This window comes from Plutella xylostella, chromosome 2 (assembly GCF_932276165.1).
Source record: "Plutella xylostella chromosome 2, ilPluXylo3.1, whole genome shotgun sequence".
Taxonomy (NCBI): domain Eukaryota; kingdom Metazoa; phylum Arthropoda; class Insecta; order Lepidoptera; family Plutellidae; genus Plutella; species Plutella xylostella.
The window spans coordinates 1531889-1558708 of NC_063982.1; the positions used below are offsets into that span (position 1 = coordinate 1531889).

Here is a 26820-nt window from a genome sequence, read left to right on the forward strand (position 1 = left end):
TGTGTGAGTGAAAATGAGTGCAAAATACAATATTGACTTATAAAAAGCAATAGGACATTTCAAAATGGACTGGACATTAAATCTGCTGGGCCGCCTCGGCATTTCTCATCTTATAACAGGAGTGCAAAACAAAAAATAAAACTTATAAGTACCTGAATTTTCAAAAGTGAAAATGTACCTACAATAAAATGAAATGGTTATGTGGATGTGAGAGACTAAATGCTTTATTTTGCTTTCCGTGTGTTGTTTTCATTTCGGCGGAGAAGCAATTTCGAGTCAAAAAAGGAATTCAGAATTGATTTAAAATATAAATAAGGTAAAATATACTTATAATTTTTTAAACTTCTAATTGTAATAATCTATTTTTCTTCCAAAATTTACTAAACCCATAAAGTGCACCACCGGGTATCTGAGGCACCAGCCGCCACTGGAAGTGACGTCACATATTAGGCTCAATTTTTATTTTTGTCTATTGCCTTCGTCTCGAAAAAAAACATAAATGACACTGACAAGTGACATTTAAACTTTGTTTACATGCCAACCAACAAATGGGTCATTTTCAAATGACATTGATATTTCTGATGATACTTATCATGTAATTAAATAAGCAGAAGCATTTTTTCAGCTGTGTAGGCGGTGGCATGCCCTGGGACATATTATATAGAGGTCATCTCTTAATACGTACTAATCAATTTTATATGATAAATAAAAAAATTGACAGAAAGTGTCAGAACAGAATTTATGAAAATGACCCAAATAAACAACAACGTCACGATAAAACGTCAACGTCAGTCAAAAATGAAAGTGACAGTTACTTTGTTTTTAAATCTATAGGCTTTGATCATCAAAATGCATCGCACCTGAAGCATGACGTCATCAGCACGTTTTTACTATTTTATGATTTTCTCGAAAATGATACATCCAAAAAATACAAAACTTTTTTTTTGTGGCCTTTTAGAGCTAAATCTCGAAAGGGTTTTCGATTTATAGCAGCTTTAGTTTTTGAAATGTTGTCCATTATGTGAAACTCTGTGTAATAACCTGCAAGCCACTGTACTATTATTATCGAGTGTGTACTCTTGAATACGCGTATCGGTCGCCGCTACACCCATCGAGTGTGACGTAATCGCTCATCATTTTATGTAAAAAAAAAACTGTCAGTCTTGTATGCCAGTACCGGTTTATATTTGAAGCGGTACGCACGCTTCTTTCTGAATTCAAATATAATCGTTTGTATTTTGTTTATGATTGTGATTTGAATCGCGTTTTTTTTTTAAAAAGTGTATCTTATTGCTGGTATAAGGTTTTATGCTCTCTCTTGTATTAGTGTGGTTTGTAATTTTGAAGATTGAGTTAGCTAAATAGGTACCTAGATGTTATTATTGTTGATCTCGTGAAATGCTGGTCGGTCGGTAACATTGGCAACTGTTTACAGTTTTAACTTTAAAGAAGCGATTAAATGTTGTATGTTACTAATTGTTTGGATTCTTCTTTGCTATTAGCGAACCGGTCGTGTTTGATTTTTGGTTATTTCTTTTCAAAAATACTTAATGAAATATTTACTAAGTATAGGTAGTTACTACTTATTGTAATCAATTATAGAATTGAAATTTAGAGTAGGTATGCAATAGGTAGGTAAGTACATTTTCAGTTAGTTAGCCGACCATTGTATCAATGAATAAAGTCAGTCTTCTAACTGATATTATAAATGCGAAAGTAACTGTGTCTGTCTGTCTGTCTGTCTGTCTGTCTGTCTGTTACTCTTTCACGCAAAAACTACTGAACGGATTTGAATGAAATTTGGTATACATACGATTTAGACCCTGGGAAAATACATAGGCTACTTTTTATCCCGGAATTCCCACGGGAAAACTATTTAAGGCGAAGCGAAGCGCGCGGGAACAGCTTTTAAAATATGAACTCAGTGGTAGAAGTGGTGTGTTATTTGCAGAGCCGGTTCTTTTGCACTGACACTCCATCTAAATCCCATTCCACGGGGAAAGACATCTGACAGACTTATTACTTACTTATCACATTCGAATAAGGGTAGTTTTTGTTTGTATCAGATGTCTTTCCCCGTGGAATGGGATTTAGTTCGTATTATTCCTGTGGGTTGACTGGTAGGAAATGCTTGTAGCATTAAGTCCACCCTTTGTACACTTATTTTTATATTGGTGCAATAAAGGATTAAATAAATAAATAAACACTCGAAGAAAAAGTCGCTCACTGACTGCCCAGGCTGACTGATATAAGATAATTTTCCCCGACCATTTGACTTTTGCACGCCTTTTTAATAAAATTAAATTAAAGTACAAATCTATGCTTTAGGATTACAGATAAGGTAAATCTCAAACTAATCTTCAAGATAACCTTGTAAATTGTGAACGATTATCGAAATAGTGATTTCATTTTATTATTGCCTGCAATACGGAGAGGCATACAATGTGCATTGGGGTCTCTTAAAGGATCCCTAGGAAGTTATCGATAGGATACCTAGACTAGACTTGACTTGTATCGTAAAGAAACCTTCGTGAGTCCGACTCGCACTTGGCAGGTTTTTTAATGGGACCTTTAAAACCTTTTAAAGCGAAGCTCCTTATTAAACTCCCATCATTATCAGTCTGTAATAGTCCACTGTTGGACATAGGCCTCTCCTCAGCACTCTGTCCTCGGCCTTCCTCATCCAGCCACTACCGGCCACCTGTCTATGATCGTCGATCCAGCGGGACGTAGGGTATCCCACACTAAGCTTGTTGTTCGTGGTCTCCATTCGAGAACTTGTTTACCCCAACGGTCATTTATTTTTCGGCAATGACCTATAGAATCTAATTTATCTACTTTTTTCGCACTGCAATATTAGATAGACAAAAAATTACGATAGCACGTACATTTTGGCATAGTTTTATCATTATCACTGTCCTTTATCAATGTTATTGAAAGATCGCGAGTAGTATTCACGTGTGTGACATATTTTTAGCGTAAGGAAAATAAACTCATGAGTGTAAGAGATTGCCCTTAGCGATAAGGCCAAGGCTATATTGTTGTGTTTTTCTAGTCTGTTGGTGTAGGGAATGATAGGACAACTGAGGCGCGAGCATAGGATTCGAAACCTCCGTTTACGTTGCGTATCGTCAAATGTCACTGTCAAAATGTAAGGCAAATTTCTTAGTTCCAAAAGTGGCATTTGTTTTTTCCATGTTAGGTGGAATTTCACCAAACGCTAAACGTATTTAGTAGCCTGTCATACGTCTGTCAGTTAGTACAAAATGTATTTGGGCAGTTCTTCTTTTTAACCTACATAATGAATAAAAAATTATCCCAAATTCGAAAAAAAAAACTATAGCTTTTTGGTGAACTCTTACCATTTTTATGATAGCTTCATGTCTATTCTATCGAAAAAGGTGGTTAGCCGCGTAGTTTACCTATTTTTTCAATATTTTTAGGACATAATACGTGGATAAGGCAAAAAAAATTACACCTTCGTCACATTATCTTTTATTTTTTTTAACGAGATAGTCTTCGTCGTTTGAAATGAAACTTTTTTGATACGCTAATAAACAAAATACCATTTTAAAAAACATAGGAAGGAATGGATTTTTTGTAATAACAAAATATTTATTAAGTAGTTATTACCACTATGTCACAATTTCAGCTAAAATGAAGCTTGTTTTTGTTATAAATATTTTTTCGCTGCAAATTACAGTAAAAAATTAACAGCATAGGCGTTAACATCAATGACTAAATTAAATATGATTTTTCCAAAGTTGCACTATTTATAACATAACATATAAACGACCAAAAATAAGTTGACTACCAGGAGACACCAATCGTTACAATGTGGTAAACGATGTGACAGAGTTGTTATTCTATTAAATATTAGGCAGAGTTTTGGAATAAAACAGTTTTATTTAATAAAAATAATTTAGTAACTTACATATAAATCATTATGGTTTCAATTTAGTCAAAGAATTAACTGGAGATATCTATATAATTAGTGTAACTAATTAAAATCACACTTGAGAACCTCTGGAGACTGAAACATCCGTATTTCAGGAACTTAAAGGACAAATTTGTTCCAACTACATAAAATAATGTTTAACTGCACAAATAATATTTTCGACAAACTAAAATTTAAGTAATATAATGAAAAATTACGTAATTTCTTAAAGTTTTAACCAGCCATATTTCGAAAATACAGAAGTGGCTCTTAGAACTTGAAAAACTAAATTGTTTCCTTTTTTAATTACCTAAGAAGCTGGAAGGACTTTAATGTAATCATCAAACATCCGAAAAATCAATCTCTACCATATTAAACAGTCTACCACATTCATCGTCTGTTCTTGAGAACAATAGCACGAAATCACCTTTTTCACTAACGAAACTTTTTATTATTGCAGCGCAAGTGTATTGGACGTTCCTTTCGCTTCGTACTTTAACCAAAACGTGTAGTTTCTCTTCAATTTTTCGTTGATGAATATCCTCAGGTTGGAGTGTTTGGTAAGAATGTGACAGATTTGTCGTGTGACAGAGGGGTAAAATGTATTGCAAAGTCTAATAGTATTTAAACAGTAACATCAAATGTATTATTCACATGCTGATTGCAAAGTAATCGTTATTACCAATGAGTAAATAACAAAATAATAATTTAATTATATTTTATTTTAACAATTACCTACGTGACGAAGCTGTCGCCGAATAAACACACGCACCTCGTGTCACACTTTGCGGGTTGCCGATACGCGGTGTCTGGATCTCTGAAGGGAAATCTTACCAAGGGGGAAAAGGAGACCTTAAACTCTGATCGATGGCAATAAGGACGAGTGGCTCAAACAAATATTTTAAATGGCAACCTACGTGACAGAGTGTAACTACTAAACTTTAATATTTTCGGGCACTTTAGAAGCTTACGTTACGGTAATAAGATAAGCACTCCTAAACACAATACCGCACTTTTTAGTAAAAATGTTTTTGGGATGGCACCCTCTATTTTCAATAAACTACCAAAGGACATTAGAAACGCACAGGACATCCAAATGTTTAAAACCAAACTTAAAAACTATTTATTAGACAAGACTTATTACAGCGTCAATGAATTCCTATCCGATACACAGTAAGTCCCAATTAATATAACTAAATGTAGGTACTTATACAACATGAATGTGTTATCTTTAGTTTTTGCATGTTTAATGTACTTAATTTGAAATATTTGTACGCCATGTTGGCTGAGCACGGAGAAATTATATAATATACTGTAATCCACCTTAACCTAACCTGTGACTCACAAATAAATTATTTTGATTTTGATTTTGATTTTGACTAAAACATTGGGTAGTGAGAGACAATTTTTCAACAATTTTTTTAAATATTTCGGAAATATTTTAAAAATATATATTTTGTTTTACTAAATAAGTTATATCTTCTGGAGTTTAAATAAAATATTATATTTTATCTCGTCATATATTTTTTTTGTAACATTATGGAATATACGCAGGATGAAGTGGCGGGAGACAGCCAAGATTCGTATGAAATACACCTCTGTCACGCGGATTTACCACTCTGTAACGTAATTTTAAATACAAAAATATAAATTTATATTTTTGTAAACGTGCACAGCCGATGACAATGCACGTTGAAATATAAATAAATAAATAAATATTTGTAAAACTCATGATATTTTCCTCACAACTGGTAGAGACACAGTTATGTAGGTTAAAAAGAAGAACTGCCCATTTAAAATTTGATTTAAATACGTTTAGCGTTTGGTAAAAGCGACCCTTCGTGTAGATTCGAAAATAGTAATTCGATTCAGTATCGAATCCTATGCTCGCGCCTCTGTACCTTATGGGCAGTCAGCTAGTCGATAGTCAGACTATAGTAGTACACAGTGGCTCCATTTCCATTTTCTAAAAGAAGGTTGTTATCTATTTTTTGGTGAAAGCAATCCGAAATCTATTTAATACAGTATATGAAACCTAATGAACGTTGTTTTGTGCCTACAAAAATATTTCAGGCGCTTATACTTTTCATAATATAGCCCGTTGAAAAATCCGAGTGACTGTTGTACCCTCCTTGTCCCTACATTTATTAAATCCGTTTGGTACGATACGTACGATAGGCGGACGCTTACCTATAACAGACACACTTTAGATACGTGACCGATCAGATAGATTGGTAATGTGTATCACTTTGTACTTTCTCCCTAACTAATCAAACATTTAAGCTCTAGGATTAGTACCTAATAGTAATATTCTAATGAAATCTAAACGTGTTCTAGATTAAATGATTATGATTAGGTATTCGGGATTACCTAATTCAACCATTGTTACTTTAACCCGAGCTAATTATAATTATGTAACCGATAATTTGTAATCCCTTTCCTTTCATCAAATGTCGGTTGTCCCGCGATTAGGTGACGTATCGTTCTATTGGCGGGACAATCGACTGTAGATGAGCCGTTCAGAATCTGTCAATTTAGCATCTAAGATTAAAAAACAGACTAGTTACCCTCCAGCACCCGTAAAATCTTTCCATCCTGTATATGGTGAATCACTATCTTAGATAACCTTTGAGCACAGGGAACCAATAATTACAGCAGAATTTATTTAATTTACAATTACGAACTACAGTACTTTGTTATTCATTCATGCTGTTTCTCAGTTCTTTTATAGACTATATTATAAATTCTTAAAGTCTTTGTCCATTATGAACTACTCCGTGCCAATGCAAAATGCTTCTTCTTATTTGTTAATAGAAGAAATATAATCGTTTGACGTCAGTTTGTTCAGCCTTTGAACTTTTAACGTTGTATAAATAGATAATTATCACAATGCATGTCTCATTTGCTTATCCTCAAGTAAATACTCGTAAGTATACTTAATTTGAAAGTGGTTGATAAAAATATTTTATTAAAACGGGTATAGATAGAGGTGATTTACTTAATAGGAGGGTCATAGCTTAGGATAAACTAAGTTTCGGATTGCATGACAGCTCTCGTTCGTTCGTTTTTTGTCCAGCCATAGTCGTGATCCTTTACGTCATGATCATAGCAGCATCAGCTAAAATAGGTCCTGGACATAGGTCTCTCCCAGAAGAAACCAAGGACTGTCTTCCGACTTTTTATTCTTAGCATGTCGGTGACAAACACAACAGTTAAATTAGGATTTGTCACCGTAGTGAGATGATTGGTCAGTCAGATTATTGTCAGTCGCTGACTGCCCAGAGTGCGCCAGACGTTAAAAGCAACAGCGACACATAAGCAATTAACAATCCATTTGCAGCGCCGATCGCCTGTCAAACATCTGTCAGATCAATACACGTTACGTCAGATTTGACAAGCCATCGATGCTGCTATAGGATTGTTAATGTTCGGTGATGGTAACCCCACAGATGACGCAATTATTAAAAAGGCTTCCCTCATCTATTAGGCACTATCAGGATTTTTATCTAGGACGTTATTCCATAGTAGTTATCGGTTCTTTAAGATAATGTGAACGTTTTAATTAATATTTATTGGCAGAGCTTATGAAGCTTATACGGCTTATTATTATCTTTTAACCAATTTAAAACTTTGGATTGCTTAGGTATAAATTACCAAACAGAGAGAGCAAAAAACCGTATACCCTTGCGGCAGTATACAGGGGTTGCAAAAGTACTGGTGGTTTTTCTTAGTTTCGGCATAGAATAACAAGTACGTGCTAGTTATTCTATGGTTTCGGCTTATTGAATACCATTTTTGTACATCCTGTATACATGATAACCTACACGTGTGGGTTTACACTACCCTCAAAGTATTACTACCTTCAATATATTTATTTTCTATTATCATTATCACAGTGAAATTATAAACCAGCCAAAACAAAATGGCATCATCATCTCAAACGCAATTGCCTTCAACCGAAGAGCAATTCGACGATGAAAATTTCAAACCACATCTTGAAGAGTTGGAAAAAGCTAAGACAGACCAAGAGTTGGATGAGAAACTAAGTGGCATGTCGAAAATCGGTCTTTCGATTTCTGGCTGGATGAAGTATGTGTTCAATAGAGATACTAGTCGTGAGGAGTTTAATGCTGTTTGGTTGACGGTGAGTAAAGTAATCTATGATTAAAATAATGTTCTTTTGGCAGAATTAAGAGTTCGGCGGCCAATTTAATTGAAAGATTTAAGAGCTTGGCCAGCAAAAGATGTCCACTGACAAGAATGGAAAATTTAGAAAATCTACATTGGTTAATGTACACGGATATTTACAGTGCACATGGATATTTTTGTAATTTGCTGCCTTTTTCAGTGGTCATCTTTTGCTGGCCAAGCTCCAGTGATTTAAGACTAGCAACAAAAATTGTAGGAGGCCTATGTGTAAATGTATGAACAGATGTTGCAAGCATACTGCATGTGCAAGATTTTAATATTTTATACAAATGTACTTATATTAAAGTCCAAACCGCGCTTCCATAGCGTTATTAAGTATTCCAGATTACATAATTTACTTTTATTCATGAGATGGTTTTTTCCTATTAAAATGTATGAAATGCAAGTCTAGACAACATCTTTAGTGTGACAGCTATTAAATCTTGAATTCTAGAATCTACATTTCCTCTTATGCATATTTTTTTTGTTGTTCCTCATGTAATAGGTCAAGGATTGTATTTCAAGCACATACTTACAGCTTTTATTTTATTGTTTAATTTATACATTCAATGAATTATACTAGTGGGCGGCCCTCAAGTTAATACAATATAAGTTTTTAATTTGCAACAATTATGATGATTGTGACAATCGGATGAACGATTGTCACTATATCGCCCAAATGTAACAAAATATTTGATTTGAATGTGACCAGACCGTCCGCTCCTCACTAGACTGTCCCATCGTCACTACACCTTCCAATTGTCACTAGACCGTCCGATCGTCACTCCTCTACACCATCCGCTCGTCACTACACCGTCCGATCGTCACTACACCGTCCAATCGTCACTACACCGTTCCATCGACCAATATAGGCACTAACACCTCATCTTTCCTTCCACAGATAGACGAGTACATAGCCTCAGCCGAGGCGGGTCTGCAAGCGGCGTGGCGGGTGGTGGCGTCCCCGAACTGGAGGGTGGAGAAGAAAGGCTCCAAGGGGGACATCGTGGAGTCCACGCAGACGCAGCGCTTCGGCAAGGTGTACCGGTTCACGGTGAGTGGCTGGTGTACAGGATGTTCTAAAAAATATATGTATTTTTTTGTGAATTTGTAGGACAAAAGTTGTTTAGGATGACCTTCTGTGTCACTCTTTCGCTCTTATGTAGCTACTTTTCCATGCAACATCCTGTATGCTATGGCGTTGGCAAGGTGTACCGGTTCACTGTGAGTAGCTGTTACAGGGTGTTCCAAAAAACGAATTTACAAAAGTAGTTCAGGATGACGTCCTAAGTAACCCTCTTTCAGCTTAATATATTCTTTTTTTACATAAACATATAAATATTTATTTATTATTATTATTATTAAACTCTTTATTGAACAAAATAAATTGTTACAAAGGCGAACTTAATGCTAGCAGCATTTTCTACCAGTTAACCTTTGGTGATGTTGAAAAAGTGATTGGTAGTGAGTGATAGAAGATGGTCTAAATTGAGTACCTTTATTTATTTATTTAATACTTTATTGCACAAATATAACATAAGTGTACAAAATATGATGTCTATAATTCCTGAAGGGGTATTCAGAGGTTACTCGCTCTCTCGCTAACGACCCACTTGCTTTTCGCAGTCCTTATGTAGGTACTCATGTGATAGATTATCTTCGTTTTAGATTGAGTACAATGCACTTTGAGTACACATCTAAAATCTAGAATTAATAATATCGTTACTGCCACTCATTTATGTAAATTTATGATTTTATATAATACTTATGAGTTCTTAATTATTAATCAATTGAAAGAAACCAACAACAAATAAAACTAGATTTTTGATTGCCATTTACTCATTACAATAATAATTATAAAGTAATTAGATAATTGTTAACGATGAGTTCTATTCTCGGTGAAAAGAAAATCATTTTATTTACAAAGATAAGAACAAAAACACACACATTTAGCTGTTAACTAATGACTTTTATTTTGCAACTGATGTATATTTCTTGAAAGTAAATAGAAACGTTTATTTTAAGTAGTGATAACAACAACAAATATAAAACAAAGAGTAATATAAAAATGTTGTTGTCCAGAGCTTGAAAAAGGTACCAGCTCAGCATGTGCAGACAATAGCGTCACAGTCACAATGCTGATCCTTGTACTTTTTAAAATTAGTAGCTAATCAAATGTCTAGTCCTAAATCCTCGTCAGAGGCCTTCGGGCAGCTTGAAAACATCTGACAGCCGTGTTCCCCACTTACCCGGCAACTCTCTCAGAACAAGCTTGCTTGTGTTGGGGTCTACCAACCCGCACTTGGCCAGCGTGGTGGACTAGGCCTCAACCCTTCCTTCATTGGAAGGAGACCCGTGCCCCAGCAGTGGGGAGGTGATGGGTCGTGATGTACACATCTAGAATCTAGAATCTACAGGTTTCCCCTCGATATTTTTCTTCATAGTGTGTTAGTATTGAAATGGTTTTCTTATTTATTTCAGGGCATAGTGGATTGTCCAGCGAAGTTCCTGTACGAAGAGTTCAAGAACAATATCACGAGGCTACCCGAGTGGAACCCCACCATATTGAAGAGTGACCTTATAAAGGTAAGATGCATGTAACTTAAGGTGATGAATGAAACTGATATAGGCATAGACATAGACATATCGTTTATTTACTAAAAAAATACATTACACATCACAAATACAAAACAACATCAATAGGTACAGTGACATGAGGAATAACAATAATTGTGGTGTGTATTATGTCAGTAAAATGGCTCTGACTCAGCATGTGCTGTACAAAAATTTATACACCGCTGGTTCTGCCAGAACTAGTGAGTTGAGGTAGTACGCGGCTAAAATATAATATTACTGACCATTCTTCTTCCCTAAATAAATTTTACCCTAATCTCTGTCATATCTTCAATCTCTCCACACTGACCGTTGTACCATGTAGGCGTTAAAGTGCTAGAGTTCAAATGATAAGATGCTTGATTAATTAATAATAGTTTATTTCCCTTCAATATGTTATAACTAGAATGGACTGATGGTGAACAATGTTAATTATTGATATGCTGGTGCACACGCGGCGTAATGGACAACATTTCAAAAAACTAAAGCTGCTACAAATCGAAAACCATTTCGAGATTTAGCTCTAAAGACCACATTTTTTTTTTGTATTTTTTGATGTATCATTTTCGAGAAAATCATAAAATAGTAAATTTACTGATGACGTCATGCATCAGGTGCGATGCATTTTGATGATCAAAGCCTATAGATTTAAAAACAAAGTAACTGTCACTTTCATTTTTGATTGACGTTGACGTTTTATCGTGACGTTGTTGTTTATTTGGGTCATTTTCATTAATTCTGTTCTGACATTTTCTGACTATTTTTTTTATTTATTATTAAGAGATGACCTCTATATAATATGTCCCAGAGCATGCCTTCGCCTACACAGCTGAAAAAATGCTTCTGCTTATTTTTTTACATGATAAGTACCTACTTTCCATCATTAGAAATATCAAGGTCATTTGAAAATGACCCATTTGTTGGTTGGCATGTAAACAAAGTTTAAATGTCACTTGTCAGTGTCATTTATGTTTTTTTTCGAGACTCAGGCAATAGGCAAAAATAAAAGTTGAGCCTAATATGTGACGTCACTTCCGGTTTTAAAATAATTAACTTTAAAGTTAAAAATAACATGCAAAGTTTATGTATATACAAAATAAAAAAAATACGGGTCCACTAATTTTCTATAAACTTTCCGAATAACTAATAAAAATATAGGGTAAAGAAAATGAAATGTTGTCCATTGCTATCCGGATTGTTGCAAATGCACCGAACAACCGTTCTTATGCAGTCAACCAAATAACTACAATGGCCACCCCAACGCTGAAACATCCATTGACGGGTCATTAAATTGTCTGTCAAAAAATATTATTTGATTCATTTATATCTTCCACCGATGAGTCTCAAGATCAATTTCTGGGGAGATACACATATTTCTTTTTATAGGTAGGCAGAGGTGCACTTATGCACAAATTTTGTCAGCGGTGATTTGAAAATGAATAAATGGGGCGTTCTTACTGTCATACCATACCTATGTATAATATACATAGATAATTTTGATAATTACTTACATAACTAGTTAGTAAAGGGCGTGAGTGTTTAATTACGCAATGATAATACATTTTACATCGGCAACTTACAATATAAGTGAGTATTAATTAAAAAGACGATAATTCCAATCAATCAACAAATTGCAACATATTAAAGCTTAGGTGGATTAACGGATACAAGTCAAAATGTGTGTCACCGCTGTCGAAGATTAAAAACTGATAATTTATCTAAAATTTCCGTACTTTCTTATCATTATCATGTAATTATTGAGTCGATGCTGTTGCCATAAGGAAAATATAAGTTATAAACCAATGACCGGACGACTGGACGCTAGATGCGAGCCAATGGTCCCGGCTTCGATCCTCGACCGGCTCATGCCATCACTGTCCACATAATATGTATAAGCAATTTTTCTTGGGTCGTTAATGAAAAGCACAGTGTTTAAATCACCTCTTTAGTCCCTCGGACTATTAGCGTCCTCGCTACGCTCCACAAACCCCTCCTTTCCACCTTTTCCCTTAGTTTTTACGCTAATGTACCGACCTTGTATGTAATTCTGCCTAGGTTTGACAATATACAGACAGAAAGAGATATATAGATTAACTGCCGACATTAGCTTAAAGTTAGATATAATATTCTTTATTAGTAAACACATATAAAATAAACATACATAACTGAAATAGTAACACATATGTACAAAAATGGCGATCTTATCGTTCCTTCCTTCAACTCGACATTTGACTAACAATTAACTATCATTTCTTTCCAGCAAATAGCAGACGGCATCGACCTATCCTACCAAGTAACTGCGGGCGGCGGCCGCGGCATCATAGCGCCACGAGACTTCGTCATCCTGCGGCGGTGCGCGCCCGTCGACAGCGAGGGACAAGTCATCCCAGAGGGACAAGCGGACCCGCACTGCTACATGTGCAGTGGCACCAGTGTGGACGTTCCTGGGTACCCGCCGCACAGGGATATGGTCAGGTGAGAATACTGCCTGTAGTAGATATAGATATATCCGTCGACAGCGAGGGACAAGTCATCACAAAGGGACAACTGGACACGCGTTGCTACGTGTCACTGATAAAATCCCACCCCGTCATCCATTTCGACTTTTATTATGGGACCAACTCTAAAATCACAAAAATACACATTCCATCCTAGATTAACATACTTATCATACCCGTCAAGACTTACGGATACGAATTCAAAACGGTGATACGGTGCGCGACCTAACAACACTTGAGCGTTACGAGTGTAGAATACTGAATCTGGCTGGAATAGGGAGGAATTCCATATTAAATTACAATTCAATGCAAGATTACAATATAAATAAAAGTATGTACTGTTGATTTGCCATATTAAATAAATACATAAAAGCATAGACTAAATAAAAGTATCGTCTTGACCTACCAGTGATACGTTTACGGCATTTGCCATGAAAAACTGTCAAAACAGTCGCAGATGTTTGAGGTCCGACGTCGCAACGCAGTTTTGTGTACAAGCCCTTACTTCTCCAGAGCATAGCATCATTGTACTAACATATTTATTATTTCCCCCACCAGAGGCCACAACAAGGTGGGTTGCTGGTGCCTCAAGCCCACCATGGTGAAGACGTCTTCGGGGAAACTTGAAGAGAAAACTGTCTTCCAGTGGCTCATGTGCTGCGATCTAAAAGGTGAGTGGGGACATCTCACACACGGCCATCCGATCCCAAACTAGGCCCCTGCCTTATATTGAATTATAAAATTGTCGATAGTCATATTACTGTACCTCCATTTCACAAAGGTCTAAAGGAAATGTGAAAGAAAAAAAATAAAAATAACACGCACTCACGCCTTGTACTAATGAACTCCCTTGCGGGGTAGGCAGAGGTGCATTGCTGCACCCACTTTTCGCCAGAGTGTTATGTTAGTCCCAATGTAATAGGGGGCGGGCCTATTGCCATTTTACGGGCACATCCAAGACCTGAGAACAAATATCTGTGTTTAAACAAATATCTGCCCCAGCCGGGAATCGAACCCGGGACCATCGGCTCAGTAGTCAGGGTCACTAACCACTACGCCATTCGGTCGTCTGTGAAATCGTCCGTGAAAGAAACTCTTTGATATTAAAAAAGAGCATGGGATGTAAAAATGGGTCGAGGGTGCATTTTTAACTGAGTTTTATTCAAGGACTTTTGAAAACGCTTTTCGTTTCGATTTTTCGGATGTTTTAGAGAGGGTTCTCAGCCATATTTTGTCAAAAACGGATTAGCCGTTCAAGAGCTATGCTACTTTTAGTGCCTATGTTTTTAACGTTAGTTAGACAGATTATATCCTCCACTACTCTTGCTATAGCTCGCTATAACGCGATCTTTAAATTTCGTCACAGCAAGACGCAAAACCCACCTTTCCGTGAATTTTTTTTATAAACAATAATACTAAGTGCCAATAGTTAGTTATCTAACTGACAGGGATTGATTTATAAATTAAACGTCATCACAATATAAAATTCATGACAGATGTGTCAAAAGTCAACCACTTCTTCTTATGTTTCTTTTCTGGTTATGCTCTAACCGACTATGGAGAAATTGGCACTAAGTTTTTATTTTACTTTGCTTTCAGGTAAAATCCCCCAGTTCGTGCTAGACACGGCGTTCGCGACCGTGATGTTGGACTACATCGTGCACGTGAGGAAACACGTCGCCGACGCCAAAGCTAAGGGACTAGTCAAGTAGATAGCTTAGCTGTAGTGCGAGTTTTGTCACTGTTTGAGCTTTGAGAAGTAAGAAAAAAAGTTTAAAGTCAGAGGCCTTTGGGTAGCTTGGAAACATCTAACAGTCGGGTTGCCCACTTACCCGACAACTCTCTCAGCACAAGCTTGCTTGTGTTGGGGTCCACCAACCCGCACTAGCCCAGCGTGGTGGACTAGGCCTAACCCTTCCTTCATTGGAAGGAGACCCGTGCCCCAGCAGTAGGAACGTGATAGGTCGTGATGAACCGAGTCAAACTGAACATTAATTCAATGAATTACTCACTTACTCACATAGTTAGGTAATTTTTATATATTTTTTTCTTCAAAAAGCGGTATCTTGTCAAACAAAATTATAAGTTCCACTTTAGTATGGTGCTTTTTACAACTATGTGGTGACTCTCATTGAACTAATATTACTAGTACATTATACTTCAATGTTGACCGTTTAATATTTTTTTGCGTTTACTTTTCACTGCTCGAACGGTGTAAAAACTTGCACTCAGCGTGCAGACGGCGGCATCATTGTGTTGAACGTTTCTTTATACCAGTTAAAGATCAACAGTAAGTTTTCCAGTTTGTTTATTGATATAACAAATCTGAGCCATCTATGAGCTCATAGATTAATTTTCATCTATGTCAGAAAGAAATGGATAGTACAATCCAACTATAAAGTCGTGAAAACGGAAGTTGATCCTAACTTATTGTTTAAGATCGTATTTAATCGATCTGTTATATTTATTAAAGAATAAATCCGTTAAAAATCCATAGTCAATCGGTATTTTATTTTTAAAATGTATGTAAATGTAAGTAAGGATGATCATAAAAAGTCTTAGCAAAATCGCACTCTTTGATGTCAGGACTTTATAGTTTGACTGTATTTAAAAGTCATATTTTGATATTGACGACTGAGACAACAATTTTATTCATTATTTAATGATTTTACAGATTCACTTAGTTTTTTTAGAATAATATAATAGTTTTTTTTAAACTAAACTCAACGTTCAAGAAAACGGCCGCTCTCTGCAACTCACTTTAATGAAATTAAGACTCACTATAACTATGTGATTTATTAAGATTTATGTAAAAGTGTATTAGATAATAAGTAAATAGGTAGGATACCCAAATTCATATAACGAAGTCAGTTCACAAGACTTACAAGGGTCATCGTGGTAAGTACCAGAATTTGGACTTTCTCTCTAAACAAAGTCAAATGTTTTTATTCATCGTATAAATATAACATTTTCTGATGAATGTCAATTTTTACAAACTACTCTCCGTTCGGATAAGGGGCTCTCTCTGTCAAAAACAGTCGAAATCCTAGTATCACGATGACGCTTGTAAGATTCTTGAAAACTGACAGTTTCTTTCTATGAATTCGTTTTTTATTGCATATTTTTACGTTTAGTGGATCAGTGCATTTTGATATGATCCTTAAAAAACATGAGCTAATGTGTAGACCGTATGACAAACAATTATAACGTCTCGATTAATGATATTTTATAACAATTGCATTTGTAGTGTTTATATACCCAGACTTGAATACAAATAATTTAAAACTTCTTAATTTATTTCCAGTTTTTACATTCCTAATTCCTTGAACTTTTTTTTATTGCGAGCGAATAACATTTTTTTTAATGGAATGAGCCTGGAATTTTGTTACATAAACAAACTGTTCATCCAAAAATATCTACTAGATAACTACTATAGTTCAAATACTGAAACTACAAATGATTTATATAGGTGAGTTTTTACTTTATGTTATTCAGAAATTTATGTCAGCAACTTGTAGTTAACATGGTTAAGATAAAAGTCATAATTTGATCAACTACATCTGTTGTTACATTCAAAAAGTTCAGTCAGACCCTCTAGTACGGGTTTTGCAATTTATGAAAACGAAATAAGTTTACCTACGTTTTCTTCTGACATTATCTGTCAAAAGTTTCATAATAGTTTCCGCTTGAGGCGCTTTGTATGCGAGAAAACGTAAACTTTTATAGTCTTCCACAAACTATCAAACCTGTGCTAGACGCCCTGGTATAAGAGGTTTTTTTTTGCTGTTCTAAAAATACACTCACGGGCAATGAAAAAGTTCCATTCAGAAAATCACCAAATTACTCCGAAGCGTATTAAATTAAGTTAATTACGCCTTTTGCAATATTTTACTACATTAAACGACGCATGAGAATATTACTAACTATAAACAGATATAATTTGTTCAAACTTCCTATTCAATGTTTAAAAAAATTGGAGCCATTTGGTGTCTGAATTTTGTAAGTGGAACTGTTTCTTTGCCCGTGAGTGTAGTTTCTACAACAGTAATAGTACACAAACACAACACATCCTCTCTGTTACATATAAGTTGGCATATATATTTTCCATCCTGTATAAATAATTGTATATGTATATTATACTAAACTAATGCGATCATCGAAAAAAGTGTGAATTATATCTATAAGTTAAAGTAAGTACGAGTATATAATGTATTTGAATGTAAAATTTTACGATAAGTGTTCATGATGGTGTCTTGAAAGTCAAAATACATAAGTAAGTAAGTACATAATATTTTTAATATTTACCCGTAATAAATATTCACAAAATACTTGTAAATATGAGACTTTAGGTGCAATGAAAGTAAATAATTAATTCAATACCACCGTATTTTTTGTATTTAATTTAAATAAAACATATTTCTAAAAAAAACGTAAAAAAGTAAAATTTAAAAGTGAACACTGAAACAAATATTGGATTGTATTATTTTGACATAAGTAGAATTTATATTACTACTATATTTAACGTGCTGTATTTATCTGTAACATATAAAAATGTATATAAACATATTTTAATATAGGTTTTTTATACCATGGCTTGTTAACCGCTAAGTAAGTGAATTGTCTTAGTGTTAAGAGGGAAATAAATCACTTTTTATATTCAACTTATATATTTGTTTCTCTAAATAGTTGTTACGGGCGGTGCATAATATCTGGGTATATTTAGTTTATTAGTAAACAGCGATTTGCAAATTAAAAGAGAATAAATTAATAAATGGACTAGGCCTAAACCCTTCCTTCATTGGAAGGAGACCCGTGCCCCAGCAGTGGGGACGTAATGGGTCGTGATGATGATGATGATGAAATTAATAAATAAATAATAAATATGTGGGGACATCTCACACACGGCCATCCGACCCCAAGCTAGGCAGAACCTGTGTTATGGGTGTCGGACAGCTGATATATCTACACAAATACATAGATAGATAGGTACATACTAAATATAAATATCTGACTTTAAATAAATATCTGCCCCAGCCGGGAATCGAACCCGGGACCTTCGGCATAGCAGTCAGGGTCACTAACCACTAACATTCAGCCCTCAAAATTACATGATCACTTTTAATATTACACTATAACTTAGTAATCACTGCAAACACTATTAAAATAAACTTGACTCAATAATTACGAGGGTAGATATTTAATGAAAAAAAATACAAATGGTTGACCACAAAATCGTTCGTAAGCAGCCAAAGAAACAATGAAAAATTTGCGGTTCTTAAAGAACCTGAACAATGTCAAAGAATATAATCATTTACTAATCAAAAACAATATAACATTCATACCTACTGTCTAAATAACTACGTTTTTATTTACAAAATTCCATATTGTCGGCATTCTGTCTTCCTCATGACTTCGCTTGGCTCGCTTGGCTGTTGTGGTAAAGCGTGATAGCTTTCATAGCTTCAGAGTTGGCGTGTTTAGCCAATTCCCCTGGAATAAGCAGTCTTACAGCTGTCTGCACTTCTCTGCTAGACAAAGTGTTCTTCTTGCCATGGGACACCAGTTTACTCGCCTCCGAAGCAATTTTTTCCAGCATATCGTTGACAAAATTGTTCATAATTAGCATAGACTTTCGTGATATGCGAATGTTGTCCGGTGTGACTGTTCGAAGTAGCTTGTAGATGTAGATGGAGAAGCTCTGAAAACTTTTTTTCTTCATTTTCTTGGATTTCGCGATGGGTTTTTCGATTGGTTTCTCTATAGCCTTCGGTGGTTTCTTGGTCATTTTCGGTGGCGCCATGGTGGTAGTAGAGGTTATTTATATTCAATGTGAACTGGAGACGAGTGTGTTCCCACTAGTTATGTTTGTTATTCTAGTATCGCGGCGAGCGGCGGTTCGCGTGAGTAGTTAAGGCGTCGACCAATCACAATCGAGTAAGCATGTGAAGGATGACGCATTGTTCATTTAGATTTTCTTTACATTAAAGTTGCTAGCTCTAACTAGGTAGTACTAGGGTACTAGGTACTACCGTCTTTTCAAAAAGCGTTTTTCCAAAAAGTGTGAATACAAAATTGCCATCGCGTTTATTCTATTTATTAATCGCTTTTAGTGATAAGACCGCCTTTTTTGTACCTATGTGTTTATATTTAAGCTTTGTATAATCTATTGTGTACAAATAAAGAATATTCTATCTATCTATCTATTTTGAGAACCCAGCACCAGCATTAATTTCCTCGAAGAATGATAATTTTTGCCGTTTTAAAATAATAATAATAAAGACCATATAATAATATGCTAAAGACCTAACTCTATTTATGTCTAGGTCTTCGGTTGTGTTTGTAGATATCTCCAACCCGCCTAGCGTAGAGATTATAGCAAGTCTTAGAGGAGGTTCATGTTCTGTAAGGGTGCTTACATAGATTATCGGGTTCCCTGTACCGACCTGTACCGGTAACCTGATTATGCAAAAGCGCTCACGACATTTAAAAATCCGGGAAATGCTCCGTGAGTGAGCGCTTTCGCATAATCAGGTTACCGGTACACGTAGATACAGGGAGCTCGATTCTCTATGTAAGCACCCTAATTGACTACTTACGGACTGCGTGTTTAGAGTTTTTTTTTTACTTAATAGCCAAGGTCCAGGAATAAGTAATTATAAATAATAATTTCTGAAGTCTTTACAATGTTCTACAGAACCTTATCAAATCTGACGTTAACGTTCGCAGAAACCTACACCTCGCGCCAACGACGCTGCTGCCCGTCGTCAGCCACGGGATTTTCGCGTAGGTTAGATGGTTGTGGTTATACCGCCACGGGTCGGTCGTCAGAGCCTCGTTTGTTGATCAGCAGGGTACACCACGGGCAGGTGAGTATGACAGTTGGGTAGCGGATACGGTTGGTTTTGCTTACCCCTTACACCCCACAAAGTTAGGGGAAATAAGAATCTCAAATTCATAAAAATATGTTAATTTCTGCAAAATTAAATGTTAAGTAGTAAGTAGTGAGTGTGATAGCACCTAATATGTATACTTACTACCTACCTGTAACAATCCACATAAACTAAATAATTACTTCATTATATTACTACTTAATTAAAACAAAAACAGTTACATCATTCTCGTTGCTAAGTGTTCTATTATAAAATAAACAATTACACCTAACCTCAGTACATTTATGGTAGGTAAGCCTCTCGTAAATTAAATCTCAATTAACATGCGTTGGAAGAATTCAAACCATAGAATAAGAAGTACAGGTCTGCTAGTCTCGTTATTCTATGATTCAAACTAAGTTAAAAACAAGAAACTATCTTCAAAACACTAACAGCATTAACCAGATATCTGCCCTAACAGTGGTCACTTCTAAATGACCCGCTGTTTCTATAATAGTGGCTACCAAGTAATAAATAGTTGTTAGTGAACCGACAATATTAAAATAAACAAATATCATAACAATATAATCTTCGCATAAAACCCACTGCACCGACCGCCTCAAAAAGGTATAAATACCGACATTTCGCGATCCCACTCGCATTATCAATTCACGCTTCGCGAAGTAAACACCTACACTACATCTGCAATAATGACAGGCCGCGGCAAAGGAGGCAAAGGCTTAGGCAAAGGTGGTGCTAAGCGGCACAGAAAAGTACTTCGAGACAACATCCAGGGCATTACCAAACCTGCCATCAGAAGATTGGCCAGAAGAGGAGGGGTCAAAAGGATATCTGGTTTAATCTATGAAGAAACGAGAGGAGTTTTAAAAGTGTTTCTGGAGAATGTTATAAGAGATGCTGTGACGTATACGGAGCATGCTAAAAGGAAGACCGTCACAGCTATGGATGTAGTTTACGCGTTGAAGAGGCAAGGAAGAACGCTTTATGGTTTTGGAGGTTAGGTTTATAGAATAAATGTTAATAAAGATTTGTTGTTGATTTGTTTTGGTTGACAAGGTCCTTTTCAGGACCGCATTTTGTTTGTTTCTTTGACTTAAAACGATTTGACTAATTAGGTACTTACCTAGAGCGATTTGATTTGGCGTAGGTTAGTAGGTAGGTACCTATACTATCTCATCTATTGATTTAGCTTGGACTGACCTCTGGATGACGAAAGCCGAGGACATAGTCTTGTGGCCCTCCTTGGGAGAGGCTTATGTTCATCAGTGGATTATTACGGGCTGATGATGATGATTGATTTAGAGACAAAAGTTTAAAGGTTGTTGCGTCGTTTTTGATAAAAATCCTCGTTGTTCCTGCAGAAGTCAAATTTATAACACCTCTTTTATAAGAGAGTAAAAAATGACTCGACAAAGTTTCCATACAAAAGAGTTCAACGAAAAAAGTTCTAGCAATAATCAATCCTACCATAATTTCCTTTGACATGATTTTTTACTCCTGACTAGTCCTGACCATATTACATATTTATAGGTATATATTTATCTAGATTTACCTACTACTTAGGTATACTAAGCCTATTGTGCTTATTCTTAGTTTATTACGTAATTTATGTTGTGTTGTAAAGTCATATTGTATTGTAAGTATACTAATTAATGCATTTATCCGAAAAAAATGGTTCTTATGTTCTGATACGATTTATTTTATTGAATATATTATATGTAGTTATGTTCCGGCCTTATTTATCTAATCTAACTTATCAATGTGAAACCCATGTAGTGTAGGTAAACCAGTGGTTAAGTACCTACAATCAGGACGAATTAATAGTATGGACGAAATATTCGTGGAATCCCCTTTTAAGCATGCAATGTTCGATACCTATAGATTTATCGGTAGTTTATGTGTAGGTATATACTAAACTGACAAAAAGTCTGCGAGAAATTTTGACGAGACTTATAGTACGAACTTAGTATCCACCCATACACCTAGTCAAAATGTACCTAAAGTAACATACCAAAAAGAACTGTTTTACTTTAATTAACTTTCATTACTGGAGAAACAGACGTAAGTAATTTTGGAGTTAGTCTGATATTTAAAATGATTTTGTAGCTCCACCCTGTATACCTCTCTATTTGTACCTACGCCTGATGGCAAAGCATGGCATCTCCTAACCTACACATAAGATGAATGTAACTAACCTGTGTTTATGCAAATAATATAGGTACCTATCTTGAAGCTTGAATTTCTAACAATCGTTTGAAAGTGAAGAAACAAGAACAACTTGCAGTCCTGAAAAGGACTTTGTCGGTTACTGTTCACTAAGTGCCTCATTCATTAATAAATAACTTAGATATATTAAACACACTATTTACATGCCTGCTTCGTATAATCGGTGCGTCATCAAAAAATGGCGGTAAACTACGCTCTCTCGCCTCTAACCCTTCTCGCCAACTGGATATCTTTCGGCATTATCGTGACTCTTTTCGCGTGAATCGCGCAAAGATTCGTATCTTCAAACAGCCCAACTAAATACGCTTCACTAGCCTCTTGAAGCGCCATGACCGCTGAACTCTGAAAACGTAGATCCGTTTTGAAATCCTGAGCTATCTCTCGAACCAAACGTTGAAACGGCAGTTTGCGTATCAACAGTTCTGTGCTCTTTTGGTATCTTCGGATTTCTCGTAAAGCGACGGTTCCCGGACGATATCTGTGTGGTTTTTTTACGCCGCCGGTGGCCGGAGCGCTTTTTCTGGCTGCTTTTGTAGCGAGCTGCTTCCGAGGTGCTTTCCCGCCGGTCGATTTTCTAGCGGTTTGCTTGGTTCGCGCCATTTTTCTTGTCAAACTTAAAGTTAAACTAAACTATAATGTCTCTTTTAAATACGATTTATGAGCGCACGTGGCCGCTTTTATAGTTTATGAGGTATCCCCTCCAGGACCTTACGTTTTGCGTAGGTACTTGTGGTAGTTTGTAGGTAGCGTAGGTAGGTTAGTTAAGTTACACTTGGCGAATTTATCATGAAACATAGGTTTATTTTCTTTGCCATATACCCAGCATTGAAAAGTTTATAATATCCTTGGAGAATTTTTATAAGGTACTTATTGAGGCATAATATTTAAATTACTTAATTTCAGTACTTATACAAATAGATTTTGAACTTTTGAGCAAAAGTCTAAACTAAATACATAATATAGTTACTACCTAACAAGATAAGTGTAATATCTTTAGAAGGTTAAACAATAAGTTAAACTTTCACCCTCTTATTATAAAACGTAGACTATAGATAGTTCTGGTTTAGAACCAGTTAGAATTCAGAGATTTCATACAAATCAATACTCCTAATGTGGTCAAGATTAGTTTTTCAAACTTATTAATAATATTATCACTGCATTCATATTTTATCTGTCTATTAGGTAAACCTCATTCATAGTATAGTGCCACAATCTTATCTGTTCCGGTGGCGACGTCGCTGTCATGGAATCCAGTGATGCCATCGATTAAATTTTGCCTATTTCTGGTTTAAACGACAATGCATTTGTGCTATTACCTATTGTTATAATTTTAAACCAGAAATAGGCAAAATTTAATACATTCATAAGTATAGATAAATCAAAATATAGGGTCGATAGTAAATGAAAGTGGATATAATATATCAAACGACATTTGTTGTATGGAAAATTTGTCCACGGCGAACAGAAATAAAATTAGTTCTGATTATGTTCTGCTTCTGATATAGGAGATTAAATCTAGATTACAATGGTATAGGTAATATATGTGGGTCGTGAGAATAACGAGATAGATAGACTTAAAAAAACTATTAATTAAGTATTATTTTTGAACACTTTATTTTACATTTTCTAAAGTAACAAGAAACAAAAGCATACAATTAAAAGAAATTCAGACAGTGTGCAAAGGCTAATTCATCATCATCATCATCATCATCTCGACCCATCACGTCCCCACTGCTGGGGCACGGGTCTCCTTCCAAAGGCTAATTGCTAAAAAGCAATTTCTTTCAGCCAACTCTTGATAAGTTGGGAAAACAATGACATGTCATAAATCATCATTATTTCGTCTAAAATCGCTGCAGGTGCGCGAAATTCTTCTTGGTATATTGCCTAAGATTTAAAGTATCATGTCACGTCCTCACACCTGTAACCAAAGAAAAATAAAGATTATATACTTTTCATCACGAGTACCACGACCCATCCCGTCCCCACTGCTGGGGCACGGGCCTCTCGGGAAAATATTTCATAAAATTACATGGAGTATAATTGGGTAAAATTATTCGTCATATTTGGCAACACTAACCTGTAGCCGCTGCAACTCGTTCTTCCAATTTTTCAAACGGAATTAAAGGCGCCTGAATACGTTATTCTTCCTGCATAAAGCCAATATATATAGTACTACTTTTCTTGCATCACATTACAGCGTTTTTGGCAGTATTTCACCCAGAAAATCACAAAACAAATTAAATAACGTAGCGTCAGCTTATTCGCAGAAATTGACAACTCAAATAACGCACAGAGTATGAAATGACGTTTGACAATGACGTCTCGTTGTTGCACATTTTGACCACCGGAACAGATAAGATTGTGGCACTATAGTCATATAAAACAAACTGAATTTTACACAGAAAAAAAAAATAGGTATGTCAGACTTTACATACACCTGACTCACGATTCGCATTGCATGATTCATCAATCAAATCCCATCAACCAATCACAAGCCAGCATTGCCCCACTCACCTAACTATTCACTTACCGCGCACCTAAAATTCCCTACATAACCATGCCATTCTGAATCACTGACTAAAAATAACAACGCGTTCAATTCCGTAACTTTGTAACTTAAAATAGCCAACAAAACCAAACGATGTCTTCATCAAAGGGTGCAATAGTAAAGAAGAACAAGACCAGGTCATCAAGAGCTGGACTACACTTTCCTGTTGGGAGAATACACAAGATACTACGCAAAGGCAACTACGCGCCTAGGATAGGATCCGGCGCTCCTATTTATCTAGCTGCCACGCTAGAATACTTAGCTGCAGAAATATTGGAGCTAGCCAGTGACGCGGCAAGAGAAAACAAGAAAACCAGGGTCGTACCACGGCATATATTAATGGCTATAAGAAATGATGAGGAATTGAACAAAATGCTGACGGGTGTGACCATCTCCCAAGGAGGTGTGCTGCCAGCGATTCATCCAGTTTTGCTGCCGAAGAAAACTGTGAAGAATTCGTCAGAATAATGAAGATGTGAACGTTTGGTGGTTGACAAAGTCCCGGTTGGGACTGCAAATATTTCTGTGTTTCTTTAGATGATGCTTACGATTTTATGAGTTTTTGTTGGTATGTGTGTATTGTGTAATGTTTACCGTATTGTATGTTAGGTTCTGTTTACCTTAAATAAGTAAAATATAAGATATTTATGAGGGTAGATGAGGCGGAACGTTGGTTTATTAAACCACAACAATGAATTAATTCAATAAATACCTGTTTTATTTACCGTACGTACCTACCTTATGGTTATAGGTGTACCTACATACCTTTAAATCATAATATATAAATATACTTATTCGGTAAGTACTATAGATACTTACCTATTTACAGCATAAGTACATATACTTTAAAAAAACACTACGTTATAACTGTTATAAGATCGACTACGTACCTAACTGCGAAGATACCTAAGTCATTGACTTATACTTACAATATTTCTAGATCATTGAAGTAAGTACCTATTTATAGATTATTAAATTTGACCGATAACAGTTCTGAGATAACACAAAATTGGCAAGCTGCAAGGTCAATGCTATCGATTGACGAGTCACATTAGACATGGCGGCTATATGCTGGTGTATTCTCTAGTTCGAAACTCACCCTGTGTTTACAAACTGAAGCTTCAAAAGAAGGGCAGGGGTTGTGAACTATTGACCGCAGGAGCAGCAGTTTTAAAAATAAATAAATTTGTCAGTGCATGAAATGGAATAGAATATATAATACCTACTTCTTTGTTGATAAAACCAAACACAAACATAATAATGTTATGTAGTACAAATAATGCAAGAAGCGATTTATTGGGTGTAGGAATTGGCTTGAAGAATAGATTAGGAAGGCGTATGAAAATTTTAAATAATACATACCTACTTAGATACATTCTATAAGTACAGTTCACATAATATTTACATTTATATACATGGGCAGTTAGCAACTGAGTCTAAAATCTGTCTGGCCAATCCTTTCAGCATACTGATAGTCTAGCTAGTCTACTATAGTCTAGCTCTTCTTCGTTTCTGGCACACTGAGAAGACTATCACTTATCTTCACCCCACACACATGTGTGCGACCCCTGTAAACAGCTGTGCGCCTGCGCAGCTGTGCGCGACCGTTACGTACGCGTGCGGTCTCGGCGGTGGCGCGCACAACGACACAAATACACTCCCGGGCAATGAAAATGTTCCACTCAAAAAATACCGACACCATACGGCCCCAATTTTGTCAAAGATTTAATTTAAAATTGAAACAAAATTTTAACCGTTTTTAGTTGGTAATATCCTGATGCTCTGTTAAATGTACTTCAATGTTGCAGAAGACTTCATTAAGCTAGTATTTGCCGTTTAGAAATAATTTGGTGCTTTTCTCAGTGGAACCTTTTTATTGCCCATGAGTGTATACTGTATATAATACAGGAGTCTTAT

The 26820-nt window shown here is 35.7% G+C and overlaps 4 protein-coding genes across 5 annotated transcripts; 2 read left to right on the top strand and 2 right to left on the bottom strand.

Moving 5' to 3' along the window:
- Nucleotides 1-1108: 1108 nt before the first annotated feature.
- Nucleotides 1109-16524, top strand: LOC125490106 (steroidogenic acute regulatory protein-like). Of its 2 annotated transcripts, none has more exons than XM_048628293.1 (7): nt 1109-1229; nt 7834-8081; nt 9027-9179; nt 10607-10711; nt 12999-13213; nt 13795-13907; nt 14836-16524. In XM_048628293.1, exons 2-7 carry the CDS (start codon nt 7860-7862, stop codon nt 14946-14948), a joined length of 921 nt encoding a protein of 306 aa, XP_048484250.1. In that variant the 5' UTR covers nt 1109-1229; nt 7834-7859; the 3' UTR covers nt 14949-16524. The 2 variants fall into 2 exon arrangements, with proteins under 2 accessions (XP_048484250.1, XP_048484290.1); XM_048628333.1 differs by having other exon boundaries at nt 1176-1229; nt 7845-8081.
- Nucleotides 16525-18501: 1977 nt separating this feature from the next.
- Nucleotides 18502-19048, bottom strand: LOC105380598 (late histone H2B.L4-like). The gene has a single exon (XM_011550190.3). It carries the CDS (start codon nt 19034-19036, stop codon nt 18641-18643), a length of 396 nt encoding a protein of 131 aa, XP_011548492.1. The 5' UTR covers nt 19037-19048; the 3' UTR covers nt 18502-18640.
- A 1701-nt stretch (nt 19049-20749) lies between these two features.
- Nucleotides 20750-21200, top strand: LOC125488629 (histone H4). Its single transcript, XM_048621695.1, has one exon. The coding sequence runs from the start codon at nt 20816-20818 to the stop codon at nt 21125-21127; it is 312 nt and encodes a 103-aa protein (XP_048477652.1). The 5' UTR covers nt 20750-20815; the 3' UTR covers nt 21128-21200.
- A 1204-nt stretch (nt 21201-22404) lies between these two features.
- LOC125488632 (histone H3-like) lies at nt 22405-22958 on the bottom strand. Its single transcript, XM_048621698.1, has one exon. It carries the CDS (start codon nt 22950-22952, stop codon nt 22542-22544), a length of 411 nt encoding a protein of 136 aa, XP_048477655.1. The 5' UTR covers nt 22953-22958; the 3' UTR covers nt 22405-22541.
- Nucleotides 22959-26820: the final 3862 nt, after the last annotated feature.